Source organism: Alternaria ventricosa (genome assembly GCF_023758065.1).
Source record: "Alternaria ventricosa strain BMP 2768 chromosome Unknown scaffold_22, whole genome shotgun sequence".
Lineage (NCBI taxonomy): Eukaryota > Fungi > Ascomycota > Dothideomycetes > Pleosporales > Pleosporaceae > Alternaria > Alternaria ventricosa.
The window spans coordinates 233,908-252,841 of NW_026055702.1; the positions used below are offsets into that span (position 1 = coordinate 233,908).

The window sequence follows — 18,934 nt, forward strand, 5'->3', positions numbered from 1 at the left end:
CGAAAGCCTACATAGAGCAAAAAAGAATCAATCGACAGAAAGAGGTACCCATGTCGCTGCCACGACCACACATGCACTCACCAAGTGCAACCAACCAGCCGTCTCCTTTTCCTCTTCCTCCCATCCTCCTTGGTCAGACTGTTCTCACACAACTCATCCGACAGAGGATCTATGATACTCGTTAGCAAAAAGTCAAAGCGCACAGCCACTCCGGAATCTTAGACTTACCATGGTTTTCCAGATCTCCGGCGCAACCAATCTGCTGCTCGCCCTTGAACAGCGCCCCGGGACTCTGCCCATCATTCCTGTAGACATATTCCTCGCCAAAGAGATTCAGCGTCCACTCTCCCGCCGGCCACGTCGGATGCTCGAATAGATTCTCATCAGTCGTCGCGTCTTGATCGTCTTGGTGGAAGTCGTTGAGTGGAGAGGTGCACAGGCTGTCGGGTTCATGGTTGTCGTCGTCGCGGCGGTAGAAGAAGTATCGGTTCTGGTATTTGAACTTGCAGCTTTCGTGTGGAGGGAAGTCGGGGTTAGAGATGACGCTGGAGCATTCTGGGGTCGTGATTTGTTCGAGGCCGACGGTGAAGGTGCGCTTTGGTGCTTGAGGGGGTGGGCTGGGCGACTGGTTGTTGGAGACGCTGTCGTGGGCTGCTTTGTCGGCGCCATTCCAGATCTGTTTGGATTGTCAGCTTCCTTACTAACTTCGGGGTGTGTTGCCGTCGTTCTTACCATGTTGACTTGCTTGTCAGTATCTTTGGCACGCTCCCAGCTCGACTCAGGCGTGGTAATCCATCTCTTGATTTCTTTCACTCGGTCGGGTCCTTGCTTGCTCTGGTCCCAGGATTCGTAGTTCATGTGTGTAGCAATAATGCCTGCCACTGCCGGTGCAGCGAACGACGTACCCGAATCCTGCGTTGCTGCACCGTCATATTGATCGTGGACGTCGACATCCACTCCAACACCGTAGATAGTCAGCTGTGTGCGCTTCTCTGGATCTTGCTGGGTACCCAGGCCTTGTGAGAAAGGTGCCGCTTTGCCTGCAAGCGTGGCAGCCCCGACGTTGATAATGGGAAAGTCATCTGTCTCCAAGACCTGGGGGAAATGGTCGATGACTTTTCGGCCTTCAGTTTCGGCTTCATTACCAGAAGCGAGCACCACGGGGACCCCGTAACTGAATAACTGCTTTATCCAGAGAATCTGTCGCTTTGCTCTGTAATCGTTCTCTGCTTCTTCTCGTGTGTAGCCCTTGTGACCATTGTCTCCGACGGCGCGTTCTGTGCCGCTGCTCATAACGACAACCTGAAAGTCACGCGACGTTAGTATACTCAATAAGCTTGGTCCATAACAGTAAACATGCGTCGATGGCGTCGGTTGTTGGGCGCACTTACAGCTTGGAACCCTGGTATTTTCCTGCGCCGTCTGATCACATCTCCAACAATCTTTTCGAACCCGTTGTCAATGTCGTCTCCGCCCGGTTTGACCTGCCCCGGCACCAGTGTCGCTCCCTTTGCGGTTCCCCACTGCCCAACGATTTTGGACGCTACTTTCGTTCCGTGGCCTTTGGGGGAATGGTCGCATCGAATGTTGTGCGCAGCATTTTGGTTGGTGAAAGCTCTTGTTTCTACGATACCGCTATTGTCCTGCTCGTCGTCGAATCCTGGAAACACTTTTTCGCCGGTTTCCTGGAGTCGGGTTAGAGCGATGTCACCAACGTATGTGAGGTAAGTCATTACCTTTTTGACATCCACCTGTACTCCATCATCCAAAACATACACATGTACTCCCTCTCCAGCTCTCTTCTCGTAAACGTAGTCCGTGCTGTTTGTAATAGATTATTTCCGGCCTTTTTAGGGCTTCAAGTACCAAGTACCGTAGTAGGTACTTATAATTCGTCCAAATTGCTTCCCCTTGGGTTGACATGTTAGCCCAGTCAAGATACAGCATTCAGACCTTTACTTACTCGTAACAGCTGGCTTGGACCAAGTCCCGCGCTGCACCCTCCTGCTTCTGCCAATCTCCCCATTCGAATTTCCGAGCTTCCAGAGTTCCCGGGGTCTTGATACCCATTCTGGGGACAGCAATCATCTTCACTTCGTGGTATTGACTCGGATCCTCGACATGCTCCACCCATTCCTTCTTGGCCACCACCTCGTCGTACCCTGACTGGTCTAGTATAACGCCTCCCCACGCGTGAACTACTTCGTAATTGTCAAGCTCGGCGTCGAGCCTGCCCTCGTCGTACAATCTGTCGAGTTCGTCTTCTGGTATGTCTTCGGGCTCATCCCAGGGAAACCTCTTCTCCTCGCGCATCTTAGACTTGTCCTTGGTCAAACCTTCAAGCCAAACCCGAGTTTCGTTGACTTGGGCCTCGTTCCTGATGTCGGCTGCGTAGACGGTATATGTCTTTGTCGGGAGTGCACGTGCGTTCATGTCCGAAGTGTGTAGGTTAGCTTCAATAGCCTCTATCCTGCAGGGGTAAAGGTACAAAGTAAGCATATGTCTCCCATGCACTTTGTACAGCCATGACTTACCATTCCGTTTTGGCTGCGACCTTCTCGTATCCAGCCTGGTCCAAGACCACGCCTGACCAGCAACGCACCACTTCGTAATTGTCGAACTCCTCTTCTAACCTGCCTTCATCGGCCAGCCTGTCCCACTACAGAGGGGAAACCTGAAGTCAGCATTCATATCCCATGTGTTTCGAACATGCACAGCTCACCTCTTCTCTAGGGAAATCTTCGATGGTGTCCCAGGTCCATCCCAGCTCGTCACGCATCCTGTCCTTGTCTTTGACAAGGCTCTTGAGCCAAGTGCGCGTCTCATTGACCTGGGCTTCGTTGTGGACGTCGCTTGCGTAGACCGTATAAACTCGGGTCTCAGACGAAGCATCTTGCTGCACTTCAACGGTGGTGGATCCAAGTGGGACGTCTCTCGGCTCGGAAGTCACAGCTTGTTGATCGACTGGCGGGTTTACATCCTTCTGTGATGCTCCTTCGCTCTTGATTGGCTCCAGGGATTCTGCGGCGTTACGGTTAGCAGACAACATCGACGACGTCAGCCGAGCGAAAAGAAGCACTGCTAAGTGGAGCCTCATGGCTGTAACAAGGAGCTTGGAAAGCGGTACGAGATGACTGTTAATCAGCTAAGCAATAGGATGAAGAACGAGACAGCCTTGAAGATGTTGGGATCCAAACTGGCTTCCGAATGCATCCCCTTATACCCAACGTCTTTCTCAATACGTATACTGATCCGCGCGCGTCTTCGGAGGCACTCAAAATGAGACCGCCCCCTCTTTGGCACAGAAACAAGACTGCGTAATCTGACCCGCGTCAAGGAATAACCTCGACTCGAACCCGAAGGCACAGTCACCCAAGGTGATGGAGGCGTAGCATGCCGGGGCGGTTTTGTCCTGGATACAGGAACGACTGCATAATCCGATCCAAGTAAGGTGCAGACTCAAGTCAATCTCAAAGGCGCAGTCACCCAAACTGATGGCGGCGTAGCCCGGTGGGATGGAGTCGTTCTGAGCGCATGCATAATAGGGTCCAAGTAAAGCGCAGACTGGGCTCAACACCAGCGGCACAGTAACCCAAGCTGACAGCGGCGTAGCACCTCTCGGTGCGCAACCACAATCCAGCCCCCCACTGCGTCGAAGACTGTAGCAGACGAATGCACCTCCGGAAAATGACAGAAGAAAGACGTACCATTCTGATCCTTCTCCATCGTCACATCCAATCACGATGCCAATCGATATGCAAGCGCGACTCACTCCGATGCGCGCTGCTGAACTCGGCGATCTCGATCTCGTTGTTGAAGAGGAAGACGGGAGATCCAGATTGTGGAATGGGGCGGTTGCAGTGAAGCAGGAAGAAACCCCATTTCGAAACGCTATTGGAAGTGAGTGCCCAGATGGCACGGTAGGCATCATGTGATATCCAGATTAGCAGTCGCGTCCGCGAATCGACGTCATCTGACAGCGGGGCACAGTCCTGGAGGGCAACAGCGACCCGACACCCTTTTGACTGCAAAATTGAATTTCCACATAAGAGAGGATGCGCTTTGGACTCAGAATCGGACCTGATCTGGTTCGGAATGGTTTTTGGGGTTGTACCTCGGTATGCGGGATGATTGCGATTGACTTGGTAGACCGTCTGTTGACCATCACCATTTGAAACAAGTTTGAAGACTTAGCTATCGCATCTGAGGATTCCAACGCCGCCCAATGCCATATATTACAAACCTACACTCCACCACTGCCACCTACCCATCACAACCCCTCAACACTTACCCCCTGCGCCACACCCCTATACTTCTCCTTCCTCGCCTCAATCTCCTCCTTCATCCGCGCCTGTCGCTCTTCCTTACCCACGCCCCTCACATACTGCAATAACCTCAACGCACCCGTCGGTGTAACACCTTCCACTCGTCTCGCCATGCCCACGCTCTCCGGCCGCGCTACCTCCAAAGCCCTCTTTTCTTCGAAGCTAAGCCCGAAGATGGATTCGTAGTCAAGGTCAACTGGTAGCTTGAGATTCTCGTCTTTGAGCCACCGGGCTTGTGTGGCGGTTTGGGAAGCGACGTAAGGGGCGTAGGTGGCTTCGATGTGGACGCGGTCTTGGATGCGTTGTGAGAAGCCTTTTATTTCGGGGAGGAGTGTGGTGAGGCTGGATGGGGTGGTATTGGGGAGGCGGAGGAGGTCGTATGCGGATCGTTTTGTGCTGTCGTTTCTTACGGGGAAACCTTCTTTGTTCCAGTCTGTCCAGCCCATGGTTTTGGATTGGAGGATTTGAGCTAGAGCGGCCATTTGCTCGCCCTCATCTTCGAAGGCTTTCCATCGTAGATCGCCAACTACGCCGGCGGCGCGGCCCATCGCGGTGAGACGAGTGTCGGCGTTGTCGGCACGGGCGGACATGCGGTATTCGGAGCGGGAGGTGAACATTCGGTATGGTTCAGACACACCCTTGGTGATGAGGTCGTCGATCATGATACCGATGTATCCATCCGCTCTCGTCAGGACCATGGCTTCTTTCCCTAGACTCTTCAATCCAGCGTTGATGCCAGCGATGACACCCTGACCTGCTGCTTCTTCGTAGCCAGTTGTTCCGTTGATTTGGCCTGCTAGGAAGAGTCCCGAGATGTTCTTCGTCTCAAGCGTAGAGCGAAGATGTCGTGGGTCGACGTAGTCGTATTCTACGCCATAGCCAGGTTGCAGCATCTTCACGTTCTCAAGCCCCTTGATAGTCTTGAGCATGGTGTTTTGTACGTCCGCGGGCACTGTACAGGAGATTCCGTTCGGGTATATTATGTCGCTATCGAAACCTTCCGGCTCCAGCCAGACGATATGTGATGTCTTGTCTGCGAACCGTATCACTTTCGATTCTAGTGATGGGCAGTACCGCGGCCCTTTGACGGTTTCGCGGATGTGTATTGACTTTTCGAGGTTGTTTCGTATTACGTCGTGCGTCGCTTCGTTTGTTCGTGTCTCGTGATTAAGTAATTGGTTCTCGACCTGAACGCGCTCGTTCAGGTAGCTGAAAGGCATGGGCGGGTTATCGCCCTCCTGCGCTTCCAAAACTTTGTAGTCGATCGTCTTTCCGTCCAATCGTGGCGGTGTCCCTGTCTTCAACCTTCCCATCGTGAATCCGGCATCCTTCAAACTTTTGCTCAGTCCAAAGGTCGCAGCTTCACCCATGCGCCCGGATGGAAACGACTCAAGACCAATATGAATTTCTCCACCAAGAAACGTGCCAGTCGTGATGACCACGTTTCCTGTCGGTATTATGTCCCCACTCTCCAACCTTACACCAGTGATCTTTCCGTATTGGCCCTTGGATCCCTCCTCTTGTGTCCTGTCCACGATGATATCCGCCACGCTACCTTCCACAACGCTCAACCCCTTGTATGCCAGCATTTCATCCTTCATATATCTCTTGTACAACGCTCTGTCGATCTGCGCTCGGGGTCCCCACACAGCAGGTCCCTTCTTCCTGTTCAGCACCCTGAACTGCACACCCGCCTTATCCACAATGCGACCCACGACGCCATCCAGCGCATCGATTTCGCGAAGCATAGTGCCTTTTCCGATACCGCCGAAGGAAGGATTACACGAGCAGACACCGAGGTTGTGGACTGAGGGCGTTATGAGGGCCGTTCGGGCGCCGGAGCGGGCTGCTGCTGCGGAGGCTTCACAGCCTGCATGACCGCCGCCAATGACTATTACATCGTATGGCCTGCATAGGAGTCAGTATTGGTCAATTGGTGGGGTCTGACAGTATAGTGGCGTACCTGTCTGCGCCAGACACTGTCGCAAATGTGCGTGGGCGACGACTGAAGCGATTGACCGACCGTACTCGGGGCGCATGACCCCAGAGTTGACGCGCTGGTAACGGCACGACTCTGTGCATTATGTGAAGTGCTGTGTTGGAGTCCGGATGTTGCGCCACAAAAAGTTGGGATGGGCCAACTCGGAGGTCTTCGTTCGCCGCATCACGTCCGTGCGTAGGTGGGTAGCCTGAAGAGACGCAATAGGTATACCAAGCTGCTCAACTGATGAGTACGTAGTTTGGCTCTTTGCTCCTGCGAGTCATCCCGTAATTGTGTTGTTAGTAGCGGTATGTTCTTGTATAGTGAAGAAAAAGGTATCATTCCGTAAAATTCCAAGCCACGCCACTCCTAGAGTAGAGATCTTACAAAGTGAACTGTGAGCCCATAGTCGTACATTTGAATATCGTAAAGAGAAACTCCACAAGAAGATCCTACAGCGCCGCGCAAAGACGTGTCTCCTCGAAACTTCTCTACCCCGCAGCCAACACTTGCCACTCGGAGCTGTGTCGTGAAAAGACTGCCATCATGGAAACATTAAGGTCGAAGTAAGACGATAGAGTCTTCCAAACCTGCCCATTTAACCAGAAGCTTCCTGAACAAGACCCTCGTCGTTATTCTCCGTGTCCTCAGTACGAGCACGAGACAAGACATCAAAGTTGCCTACACCGGCAAATTAGCATGACCTCTCTCATCCACCCGCATCCGAAAACATACGTGCAACCAAGCTCAGATTGCTCTTCTTGTTGCCTTCGCTGTCAAGGTAGGTCTCCATGCGCGCATCCGCATCCACATAGAGCATCGATCCCTTGGGCACGTTCATCAGGAAATCCTTCTGCGCGCCCTGCACGAAACTCGCAATCCGGAACCAGCTGGTCTTCTTGTCCTCGCCCTTGCCGTAGCTCGTTCCTACCACGTAGCGCACGAGTGTCCTGTCGCCAGAGACGGTGACTTCTTCTGGCGCAACTCCGAGACGGCCGATGACGGTCATGCGCGCGACCTGCGAGGGGCGGGTGGACGAGAAGCTGCGTGCGAAGGTCGAGGTGGGCGCGCGGGCCGCAGCGCGGAAGGTGGAAGAGAACATCGTCGCGGCAGTTTTTGGCGCGGAATTGGTGGGTTGCAGAGGGAGTGGCGGTCGAATTGGCGGTTGTGGGCTGGAGGTTGTCGTGATGCGAGGCGAGTGGGGTTGTTTGCGTTTGCTTATGGGGCGCGACGCGGCTACGCTAGTGTAGCCCTGCCTAGGTAGCTTTGAAGGTACCAAGGTCGGATGATAAGGGGCGCTGACACGTGCGCCCATGGTGCCCAAGTCTTCATCCGCACATCGTGTCTTAGGAGCTTTACCCGTAATCATTGTATGGATTGATTGGTAGCTTGACTAATCCATGGTCTCTGTGCTATTGGGTATATTTCGCTATGATACAAACATCCCTTGTAGGGATCCCAAGTCGGTATGCAGCCCCGGCTCGGCTACCGCTTTGCCTTCTTCTTCTCCCTCTCATCCTCTTCACTATCGTAGTCCTTGTAGATTCCAACCGGTTGAGTCTTCTCCCACGCGCCGGTAAAGACAGCCTTTTCTCCCTCTTTCAGCGCATACTTGAGTAGCGCCTCCCTTGGATCTTCGTCCCTCATATCACTGCCTTCAATCTGCTCCATGACATACTTTTGGTCGGGCGTTGACTTGGCAAAAGGTGTTGTAGCTGGGATATGCGGCCTCCGTGGGTCGCGACTCTTACCCGAGGCTGTGAGGCCGATGGTGGGATGGCGTGCGGAAAATGATGCTGCATTACCAGAAGGATCGTGTGCTTCACCAGCCATGCCGAGCGGGTCCATGTCTACGGTGAGGGACGGGTCGTCATCGAGGTGGCGCTTCTTGGGTGCCTTACTGAGGATGGTAAGAGCACCGGCGTTGGACAGCTTGGGGTTGAAGAGAATGGTTGTCTGACCGTTGGCCGAACCTGTGAGGATTTGGTTGAGCCTGGGATGCCAGTTGACCGTTATCAGAGGAGAGCCTGGCGTGACTGGTGTGACCAGCTCCGGGCGAAGCGTTGCTGGGTTGAGGATGTGGAGATGCCCGGTCTCTGATCCTGTGACTATGCTCTGCGAGTTGGGCGCAAACTTGATGTTCGATGTGGGATATTGTGAGGACGTTGACGGATGCGACGTGGTGTTAAGAGGCGTCTTGAACTTTCTCGTATCCCACAACTTGATAGTGTCGTCCCCTCCCCTCGTAATCACCAGCCTGCCATCTGCACTGATATCCAGTCCGCTCGTCCATGTGTCTTTCGTGTGCGCTTCCTTAATCTCTGCTGTCGGCCTGTGATAGGGCCCTTCACCACCCCACATGACGAGACTTCCGTCTAGTGCTGCTGACACAAGCATGCTACTCCCTCCTTCGGCCGCAGCGCCCCATGCAATGGCCGTCATCCTTGTCATGCCTGCGCTGCCAGCAGCTCTTGACTTGTGTACGATGACCTCCTCCTGCTTCATTCGCTTATTCACGTCCCATATCCGCACTGTACTGTCTGTGCCTGCTGTAGCGAAGCGGTCGCGATTCGTGGGGTGCCATGCGCCGCTTGTAATTTCTGCCGTATGCCCTTTTGTGTTGTGCTTGTCCCTCAGGTACATGTCGCCCTTGACAAACTCTGATATAAGCTCTCCATCCCTGCTGAACAACCTCGCCTGTGATGTTGCAGTAATGCATAAGAATTGGCCGCCAGAGTGCGGACCGAACACGACCTGGTGTATCGAATGCGACTCGGCGGTTTGCGAGGGTTTGGTGGTGAAAGGATCGACCGTCTTGAATGCGCGGATGGTACTCGGGGTAAGTGCACTAAGGTCGTGCAGTTTGAGTGTGCAGTCGTTCCCTCCAGTTACCAGCCGCGTACCGGATGCATCGAGCGCAATCGTCGTGACCGCGCGATCGTGCGTCTTGATGACCAGTTCGTGAGAAACTGGATATTCGTCCTCTTCATCGCTCATATCGCTATCGTCGTCCGAATCCTGTTCGTCGTCCGACCCTTTCTCCTTCTTTGCCTGCTTGCTCTCATCAACCACCGGCCTACGCGCGCGCTCGATTTGCGCCTCGACGTTCACGGAGCCATCCTTCTTTCCAAATTCACTGGGCAGGTATTGCTTGAGAGCCTGCTCGTCATCTGCAGAGAATTCCATGATCGTGCTGTGTAGATAGCCCGCTGGTTTGTGCTAGGGTTGGCGTCGACGGTCGGTCGCAAGAAAGTTCGAGGTGGAGGCTGCACTATGACGCGCCGCGCTAGCACAGGCGACCCGAGGTTTCGGAATACCTTCACTCATTACCATCCTTCATGTCTACATCTCACTAATAGCTACAAAACCATAGTCAAAGTCCCTCGCCCTTACCAATGCCCTCCTATCTTACATTGAATCGTGTAGACTTCTCTTCCTCTTCAGCACGTCCGCTTGTCTTACGACCCACAGCCACCGAGCATCCGCGTTCGACGAAGCAATGTGACCATCGAACGACTGGCAATATGCCGGGACGAGTTCAATATGACCGGCAAACACCATGTTCCTCAACTCAAAATCTCGGTCGCGTGACCTTGTATACTAATCTCACTGCCCGAGCTTTGTCCGGCACCCTCAAACCATCACACCAGCAGCAGCTCAAAAGTGGCGGCATCGTCATGCGCCAAGCAGTCCGCCTTGCTTCAGCCACAGAGTATAGCTTGGACAAGTATTAAATTGTTCGATGCCAAGAGTTCCGCTGCGACTTCAACTGCCAAGTTCCGAGTTGGGATTCTAGATTCCGGTTTGCCGTACGCCTGCACCACTCAGAGCGTCGCAAACTCCGATGGTCCTTGTCCGACGTCATGCACACATCCAACACCATCAATCCTACTTGGCAACGCCACACGCTCTTGTGCCCTCAGCCTCAACACGTAATTGTGATCCCTCGGAGCCATCGTGTCGCTTGGCAAGCATCTTTCATGTAGCATATAAGTAGCTTGCTACCCCGCCAGCTCCGCAGGATGTACCTCATCGAATACATACACCGTTCAATACAGATAACACAGATCCTACGCGAACGATACTTACCATGCCTCACCACCACCCCGGAACCTGGGCCAGCAAGAGCGACGTCGACCCCACCAACGTCCCTTGGGCAGTCACAACTCATCTCCTCGCCATCAACCACGAACAACTGCTCCGCGTTACAAGACATCCCTTCCTCGAGCGTGCCGCAAAGGGCACCCTACCAAAGCCTTTGATAGCACAATGGCTCGCAAACGACAGGCAGTACCTTCAAGGTTATCTTGCTACTATCAACCACACCCTCAACCTCATCCGCAGTACGCACAAGTCAACGACTGCACCTGGTGAGGAGCCGGATATTCCCACGCGATTCATCGCGTGGTTGGAATCTGCTATCAAGAACGGAGAGAGGGAGCTGCGGTTTTTCCAAGAAGTTGCTGAGATCTACAAGATCGATCTCCCTCCCTCACCACTCCAAGAGAACGTCAAATCCGAAGGTCTCCGTCGCTACGAAGCACTGTTCGCTAGTGTTACTTCCCAACAACCAAACACATTTATGCCATGGCTCGAAGGCGCCATTCTACTATGGTCGACCGAGAAGGTATACTACGAGGCCTGGTCCTGGGCCCGCCGACAAGATGCCCAGTCTTCTCCTCGCAACTACGACAACGACCAAGACGGCGGTGCGATGCGCAGAGAGTTTATCCCCAACTGGTCAAATCGCGACTTTCTCATGTTCGTTGAGCAGCTCGAGCGCATTGTCAACGAGGGTGTAAGCGACGCTGTTGACCGAGACGATGCAAGATGGGCAGAGGTCAAGAGAAGGATTGATCCTATTTGGAGGGCCCTGTTAGACGCTGAAGAGGAGTTCTGGCCCAATGTACCCAGTGGTGAGGGTAGTCTGGTCGAGCCTGGTGTTCGACGCGGTGTCGATGGCAAGATGGACGGCACCACGCTGCGCAGTACAGGAGATGACGAGATCTTGAACGAGAGACAGGGCGTCCGCAGTGGAGATATCACCACTTTGCATAGCAACGAGTACGGACAGGTAGTGAACTAGAATGATCAGAGTTGGAAGTAGATTACTGCGCAGAAAGAGCGCATTGTAGTTGCAGGCGGCGTATGATATACACTCGATATCCAACAATCCATAATAATATCGCAGCGTGTTGTACTTCTGGCTTGTGTAATTCGCCATAACAACAACAACGCTCCTGAATATAGTAGTCTAGCGAACATCTGATGCGTGTTAGACAACGGTCCGACAAAGATCCGGTAGGGTGGTCCAAGCGTCTTCTAGCGCCCAATAGCGTCCAATAGCTTGAGCGGCGCGAAAATACTGTCTGCTGTGAAAAAGTTCGAGAACATCGCATCGCCAATTGCAACACCAACACCCGACACAATAATCGCCATGGCTCTCGTGCAGACCGACCCCGACGCGTATGTGATCAAGCCAGCGGCGGCTGCGCCTGCCATCGACACGAGTGACTGGCCGCTCCTGCTCAAAAACTACAGCGACCGTATGCTGCAGCTTCCCCATAGCTCCAGAATGCTTTGCTAATGCGCGTACAGTGCTCGTTCGCACATCGCACTACACTCCCATCCCAAATGGATGCGCACCGCTGTCGCGAGACCTCAAGTCTTACATTAGCTCTGGTGTCATCAACCTCGACAAGCCTTCCAACCCATCCTCTCACGAAGTCGTGTCATGGATCAAGCGCATGCTGAGGTAGGAAGCACTCGTGACTTTTCTTCCCAAGCGCTTTCAGCTAACGCGTGTCAAAGAGTCGAGAAGACTGGTCACAGTGGTACTCTCGACCCCAAGGTCACTGGTTGCCTCATCGTCTGCATTGATCGCGCCACCCGTCTCGTCAAGTCCCAGCAGGGAGCCGGAAAGGAGTATGTCTGCGTCATTCGCATGCACGACAAGCTCCCCGGAGGCGAGGCCCAGTTTGCCCGTGCCCTTGAGACGCTCACCGGAGCTCTTTTCCAGCGTCCCCCGCTCATTTCCGCCGTCAAGCGTCAACTCCGTATCCGAACCATCCACGAGAGCAAGCTATACGAGTTTGACAACGAGAGGCAGCTCGGTGTTTTCTGGGTCAGCTGCGAGGCTGGAACCTACATCCGTACTCTGTGCGTGCATCTTGGTCTTTTGCTCGGTGTTGGCGCCCATATGCAGGAGCTCCGCCGCGTCAGGAGTGGAGCCATGGACGAGACCAAGGACTTGGTCACCCTGCACGACGTTCTCGATGCCCAATGGCTACACGACAACAACCGCGACGAGGCTTACCTGCGCAAGGTCATCGCACCTTTGGAGAGTCTGTTGATGAGCTACAAGCGTATCGTGGTCAAGGACAGCTCTGTCAACGCCATCTGCTACGGTGCTAAGCTCATGCTTCCCGGTCTGCTGCGTTTCGAGAAGGGTATTGAGATCCACGAGGAGGTCGTCCTCATGACCACCAAGGGTGAGGCTATCGCGCTCGCTTACGCGCAAATGTCGGCTGTTGAGATGTCATCGTGCGACCACGGTGTTGTTGCGAAGATCAAGCGTGTCATTATGGAGCGTGACCTTTACCCCAGGAGGTGGGGCATGGGCCCAGTTGCCACCGAGAAGAAGAAGATGAAGGAGGCTGGCACTCTTGACGTAGGTGATCAACTTCAGATTTGCGAGTGCTATGTTGACATGTTCAGAAATTCGGTCGTCCCAACGACAAGACTCCCTCCAAGTGGAACGCTGAGTACAAGGACTTCAACAGGAACGACGTCGACGGCGCCTCTGCTCCCCTTGCCCAGACAACTTCGACCTCTGAGGTCCTCGCCGCTCCTGCCATCCCAGCGACGGTTCTTACCGGTACTGAAGAGGCCGAGGCGGAAGCTGAGACCGACAAGAAGAGCAAGAAGCGCAAGAGCCGTGGTGACGGTGACGACGAGGCTGATGAGGACAAGGCCGAGCGCAAGCGCAAGAAGAAGGAAGAGAAGGCTGCGAAGAAGGCCGAAAAAGCCGCCAAGAAGGACAAGAAGAAGAGCAAGGGTGATTCTGACAGCGATTCCGACTAAACGATCAGTTATGAACGATGGACGTCCGAACCAAAAAGCGACAGCGCGCATCGCTGTTGCCTGTACAAGCGCTGTACACCAGAACCGTGTACATGTCATAGTTACTACTACTCTATCCTTGGATACCAGCTTCTTTAATGTAGCACACCGGAAAAATGGCGTTAGGGATCATGGGCATGCAGGCGTTTTATGGCGCGTCGAAGCTTTCTGCGACAAAGGTGGTCGATTGCGTGTTGAAGTGCGACATAGCGTATCGCTAGACATGTTCAATTCACTGTTTAAACTTCACATTCCTGATCTTTTCACGTGGCTGTCATTGATGCGCAGTGGTTCTCGTAAGCTGTACTGAAAGCATGGATGATTTATTGACACCAATCTGAGACTTGGCATATGACCTTGATGTGCACGCCAACAGGTCAAGGTAGTGTACTTGGTGTTGCGAAACCTATGATGGTATGTCATGCATTTAGACTAGAAGCATGCTCAGGTAGTTGCTGGCTAGCCAGTGGATTCGAAGAACTTCGGCGGCGTGCTTGAGCTGTCGCTGAATCGTTGCATCGTGAAGTAGCTACTGCAAAAACGACCTCCAGCTGTCAGTTGAGATAGGAAGCTCGCAACGCAATGACGTATCCGGCATATCCGGAACCGTAAATCATACAGATTTAACGCATAGGAACTTCATTTCAGCAGCGAGGCTTCACGTGTTGAAGTGAAGCTTCTTAGACTGCAAGAGCGGGGCGCGTCAAGGAAGACCACGAGGAACGGCAAGCGCGCGTCGTCAGGTGGAGCGCGCCAGCTCATTGCTAGATACGTCGATTCGATACGATCCCTGTGCGACGAATTCAGGTTTCTAATTTTGATCTCAAGCGCATGATACACGGCATCAGAGTTTGTGATGGTCGGGATATGGCATTGTGGTTGAAGCTTCTCGAACCTTCCCTGTGTTCGCTCCGCGTCAGGGCTCGACGTCACCGCTAGCGTCGTTTGACAAGTGGAGAGACATCCAGAGCTCGAGTGATAAATGCGACCCAACCTCATAAGCTGCCCCCAAAGAAGCTTACAAACACTACTTGCGCATACACGAGATACCCTTCTTTTCTAATCACCGGACTTCAAAATGGTCAAGGAGTCCAAGCTCTACGATTCATTAGGTACGTTTGCCTCGGATGTGCCCCTCCACCGCCTTGCCCTGCCAGGACGCGGCATGCCAGGGCCCGGGGTGGTCGAGGTCTCGGGTAGATACATGAACTATTGCTGACTGAGTTCTAGGCATATCAGAAACCGCGACGCAAGATGAGATCAAGAAAGCATACCGCAAGGCGGCGCTGAAGTGGCACCCCGACAAGAACAAGGACAACCCGCAAGCTGCTGAGAAGTTCAAAGGTATGTACATTGCCTCAATAGCTCATATAGACTGGATGTAGTATGCTAACAGCACGTCTAGAATGCTCACAAGCCTACGAAATCCTCTCCGACCCCGAGAAGCGCAAAACGTACGATCAATACGGTCTCGAATTCATACTACGCGGCGGCGTACCACACCCTGAAGATGCTGGAGGTGCTGGCGGTAACCCATTCGCGGGCGCTGGAGGCGGCGGAGGCTTCCCCTTCGCATCATCGGGTGGCATGCCCGGCGGCACACGCTCGTTCCACTTCTCGACGGGCGGCGGCGGAAACGGCTTCAACTTCTCCAACGCCGACGACATCTTTGGCGAGTTCATGCGCAACAGCGGCGCCGGCGGTGATGACTTTGACTTTGGCGGCTTTGGCATGGGCGGTATGCCTGGCGGAATGGGTGGTGGTATGGGCGGTGGCGGCGGTGGAGGTGGGAAAGGCGGCCGATTCCGCGGCGGACGACGAGCACCAGAGCCTGAAGTCACAGTCGTGGAAAAGCCGCTTGCGGTGAGCTTGGAGGAGCTGTACAACGGCACCACGAAGAAGCTCAAGATCAAGCGCAAGACATACGACCAGAGTACCGGCAAGCAAAGCACTCAAGACCGGATTCTGGAGGTACCCATCAAGAAGGGGCTGAAGGCTGGCAGCAAGATCAAGTTCTCAGACGTCGGCGACCAGGTAGAGGGTGGAACACAAGATCTGCACTTCATCGTCTCTGAGGTAAGTCTTTCCATTCCCAATTCACGCAAAAATTGATACTAACGTCATCACAGAAACCCCACGCAATGTTCACCCGCGAAGGCGACGACGTCAAGCACACGATCGAAATCGACCTCAAAGAAGCCCTTACCGGCTGGCGCCGAACCGTCCAAACCATCGACGGCAAGCAACTCAGCGTCGGCAGCGGTGGTCCCACCGGTCCCACCTGGACAGAACGATATCCCAACCTCGGCATGCCCAAGTCCAAGAAACCCTCAGATCGCGGCGACTTCATCGTCGGCGTAAAGATCAAGTTTCCCACCAGCTTGACCAGCGCGCAAAAGGAGAAGCTGAAGGAGATACTATAGTTGGATTGAGGGAAGGAACACCTGCTCCTGCGCATCCAAAAATGTGTGGCAGGGTATGGGTGTCGGACGGAACTTTGATTCTCGTATATCATTTGTATTTCTTTTATCATTATTTTTGCGCCTATAAATGCTCGACATGAGCCACACGAAGGCGTCGGTGGAGTTCTGATATCTTTATTGTTCGTTTGGAAGGGGTAAGGCCAGCGCGGTGGGATGCTGGTAAAGATGATTGGGGATGACATATATGAAGTAACGCGTCTACGATAGACGAATCAATGAATTAGTATACTGTGCGCCTCGACCTTATCTCTGTGCTGCTAATGTTGCAGAATATTGAACAATCTAGTCATTGAAGAAGTGTACTAGAATGCTGGTCAAATGGTTATAAGCCCACCAAACATCCGATTTGAGATTGTTCCAGCTAGATCAGTCACGGATGGATGCATTGAGTTCGAGTAACAGCACTAAAACCAGAAGAATCGGTCTTTGAGGGCGCAGATCCTACGTGCGCGACTGCAACTTCCTGCTTTGCGACAGGAATGGAACGATGACTAGTGCCTTCTGGCCCGCACGGCTCCAGCTCCGACATCCGTTCTCTCCCTCCTGCCATTCATCTCTTCAACCAGCAACCACTTAGTCTCGAAGCTATAGATCCTAAAACGGTCACCGGTATTGGAACTTCCAATCAGCATGTGCCCAAGGAATGCGCCACCTATACTACGGCGAGCATGCATGCTGCCCCGCCTCTTGGCAGCCTTCTGCTTACTGCCTTGCTGAGCGCGACAAGATGAACCTCCTCACAGCTTTGTTTGTTGTCGTTCGTATTTGAGAATGTTTAATCTTTTTTTCCCAATGGATGCCGGATGCGCGGACCGATTCGAGGAAAGTGCGGCTGGCCTAGGATCTACCGGGCTTGCGCCTTCAGCTGCAGAGGACGGAATTGATGAAGAACCCCACAAACTTTGTGGTACGGAAAACTTGTTTACACCGTGGTACATACTGATTCGAGGGACGCGTGACCTGGAACCCACGAGAGTGAGTACTATTTCGGAACTTCGACTTGGAGCTGCTGCTGCTTGCCATAGCTGTAAAATGGTACTCGACGCTCTCATTACATACTGTAGTGGAAGATTGCCAATTGATAGCATTGTGGACATCAATGTGGCGTCTGCAGACCACCCGATTCTTATCAATTTCCGGCCTTTTACAGATGCCAGTGAGCCAGGGGTTTACACCGTAGAACTTGAGCTGTTCCAATTGGAAGGTAAGTCTTGTATGACTCTGGATTTCTATTTCTGATGGGCAGGGCCTTCGAGGGTATCTGGCTCGAGCTTTCATCGAAGGACAGGCCCTTGGCAAGCCTGTATATCGAAAGGGCCAAGTACACGGATTGAGTTCCCAGACTCTGACTGTCATTCAGACCAGAAACGGTATATCGCGCACAACGTCACGCGCAGATGCTTACCTGTTCTTTCGACAAGGCTTCCATCGGAAGACACGTCTTCTGACCGAGCTCTGCAAACACTGTACGATTGGATCGAAACCTGTGTTAACCATCATGAATTTTGTGCTGGACGAAAAGTCACCCAGCTTCCGAAACGAATTCTTGAGATAGATGGCAGGTATGTTTATCTTCGCGAAGGGTTGAAAACACCAGCCATCTACGCGTGTCTGAGCCATTGCTGGGGTCCGACAGGACCTACGCTCAGTGCGAGATATATAGGTAAATTAAATTGTTATTATAAAAGCTACTGTGCTAACTACTAAGGAAAGAGAGCCTATATACCTGTAAGGTAATTATGTAACAGCTTTTCTACTTAGTAAGAGAGTATTATAGACTAAACTTTTTAAGACTATAAAGACTTAGTAATCTAGCGTATAAAGTAAAGACTATATAAAAAACTTTCTTGCTAGAGCAGTACGTATAAATAAACTAAATATAAAATAAAATAAGTAAAACTTATATTATATCTTCTCTGTCTATAATATAAAAAACAAAATACTTATAATAACTTAAAGTAAGCTAAGGTAGAGGAGCCTTTCTTTAGTATATAAAGCGAGTAGCTATATAATACTATTAAGCTAATATAGAGGTGTTAGTAATTATACCTTTTACGTAAGAAGAAATAATAAGGTAAGAGTATATAGTCTAACGTAGAGGCTAATATACTAGAAAAAAACTTAGAGAGGTAACTATTCTGTAGAGAAACTATTACAAAGAATAAGCTAGCGTAAGAAAACTTTTAGTAAATAAAAGATTGCATAAGAGTTCTAAAAGCTAAGAAAGTAATAAGTTAGAGCTAACTACTTTAATAAGATTAATTACTTTACTAGATACTTATAATAATGTAAGTGTATAAGTAGTATTAAGGTAAGAATATAGAATAAAAACTTTTGTTAGAAAGCTAAAATAGCTATTAGATGTTAAACCTATAAGTAATAAGAAGTAGCTTACTAGATATTTACGTTATTATTAGTGTAGAAGTAGTGTAAGAGTAATATCTATAATTTAAAACTATAGCCTTAAGAAGCGCGTATATATATTATATTACTAGAATAGAGTATTTAAGATTAGTTAAATAGATTATTATTAGAGTTATTTACTTTATTATTTATAGTAGTAAGAGCGTAGTTATTAAGTAGAGATCTAGTAATATTGTTAATAATCTAATCTTTCTTAATATCTTCTTAAAACTCTTCTACTAGAAAGTTAATATACTCTTTAGTAGAGAGGTTATTAATAAAGTCTTTTTTAGTAATATTACTTAGTAGAGTATAGCAGTTATCTACCTAAAGTAGGTTTTTCTCTTCTATAAACTTATTACTTATAATAGTATTTTTGCGTTAACTACGTATTAGAGTATCTCTAATAGTCTTATTTATAAGAAGAAGCTATTACTTAATATTATATATATATTATTCTTTAGTAGTTTAAATAAACTTATTATTAACTTTCTTTTTATACCTGCTATAGGTTCTATTAAAATTATCTTTAGTAGTAGAGTTATAGCTTAGTAAGCGCGCTTATCTCTTTTATAGTAAAGGTTCTTTAATTAGAGCCTTACGCTTAGGTATAATAGTAA

At 51.2% G+C, this 18,934-nt stretch overlaps 7 protein-coding genes across 7 annotated transcripts; 3 read left to right on the forward strand and 4 right to left on the reverse strand.

Moving 5' to 3' along the window:
- Positions 1-77: 77 nt before the first annotated feature.
- J4E93_009543 (uncharacterized protein) lies at positions 78-3,049 on the reverse strand (the record flags this gene model as incomplete). Its single annotated transcript, XM_049347433.1, has 7 exons — positions 78-169; positions 229-676; positions 733-1,302; positions 1,392-1,821; positions 1,964-2,470; positions 2,535-2,659; positions 2,723-3,049. 7 exons carry the CDS (start codon positions 3,047-3,049, stop codon positions 78-80), a joined length of 2,499 nt encoding a protein of 832 aa, XP_049195439.1.
- Positions 3,050-4,270: 1,221 nt separating this feature from the next.
- Positions 4,271-6,407, reverse strand: J4E93_009544 (uncharacterized protein; the record flags this gene model as incomplete). The annotated part of the gene is made up of 2 exons (XM_049347434.1): positions 4,271-6,233; positions 6,289-6,407. 2 exons carry the CDS (start codon positions 6,405-6,407, stop codon positions 4,271-4,273), a joined length of 2,082 nt encoding a protein of 693 aa, XP_049195440.1.
- Positions 6,408-6,904: 497 nt separating this feature from the next.
- On the reverse strand, positions 6,905-7,408 carry J4E93_009545 (uncharacterized protein; the record flags this gene model as incomplete). Its single annotated transcript, XM_049347435.1, has 2 exons — positions 6,905-6,987; positions 7,042-7,408. The coding sequence occupies 2 exons, from the start codon at positions 7,406-7,408 to the stop codon at positions 6,905-6,907; spliced, it is 450 nt and encodes a 149-aa protein (XP_049195441.1).
- A 383-nt stretch (positions 7,409-7,791) lies between these two features.
- Positions 7,792-9,492, reverse strand: J4E93_009546 (uncharacterized protein; the record flags this gene model as incomplete). The annotated part of the gene is made up of 1 exon (XM_049347436.1): positions 7,792-9,492. The coding sequence occupies one exon, from the start codon at positions 9,490-9,492 to the stop codon at positions 7,792-7,794; it is 1,701 nt and encodes a 566-aa protein (XP_049195442.1).
- Positions 9,493-10,396: 904 nt separating this feature from the next.
- On the forward strand, positions 10,397-11,392 carry J4E93_009547 (uncharacterized protein; the record flags this gene model as incomplete). Its single annotated transcript, XM_049347437.1, has 1 exon — positions 10,397-11,392. The coding sequence occupies one exon, from the start codon at positions 10,397-10,399 to the stop codon at positions 11,390-11,392; it is 996 nt and encodes a 331-aa protein (XP_049195443.1).
- A 351-nt stretch (positions 11,393-11,743) lies between these two features.
- CBF5 (centromere/microtubule-binding protein cbf5) lies at positions 11,744-13,389 on the forward strand (the record flags this gene model as incomplete). The annotated part of the gene is made up of 4 exons (XM_049347438.1): positions 11,744-11,852; positions 11,905-12,061; positions 12,118-12,976; positions 13,024-13,389. The coding sequence occupies 4 exons, from the start codon at positions 11,744-11,746 to the stop codon at positions 13,387-13,389; spliced, it is 1,491 nt and encodes a 496-aa protein (XP_049195444.1).
- A 1,117-nt stretch (positions 13,390-14,506) lies between these two features.
- Positions 14,507-15,851, forward strand: J4E93_009549 (uncharacterized protein; the record flags this gene model as incomplete). Its single annotated transcript, XM_049347439.1, has 4 exons — positions 14,507-14,540; positions 14,659-14,772; positions 14,834-15,504; positions 15,558-15,851. 4 exons carry the CDS (start codon positions 14,507-14,509, stop codon positions 15,849-15,851), a joined length of 1,113 nt encoding a protein of 370 aa, XP_049195445.1.
- Positions 15,852-18,934: the final 3,083 nt, after the last annotated feature.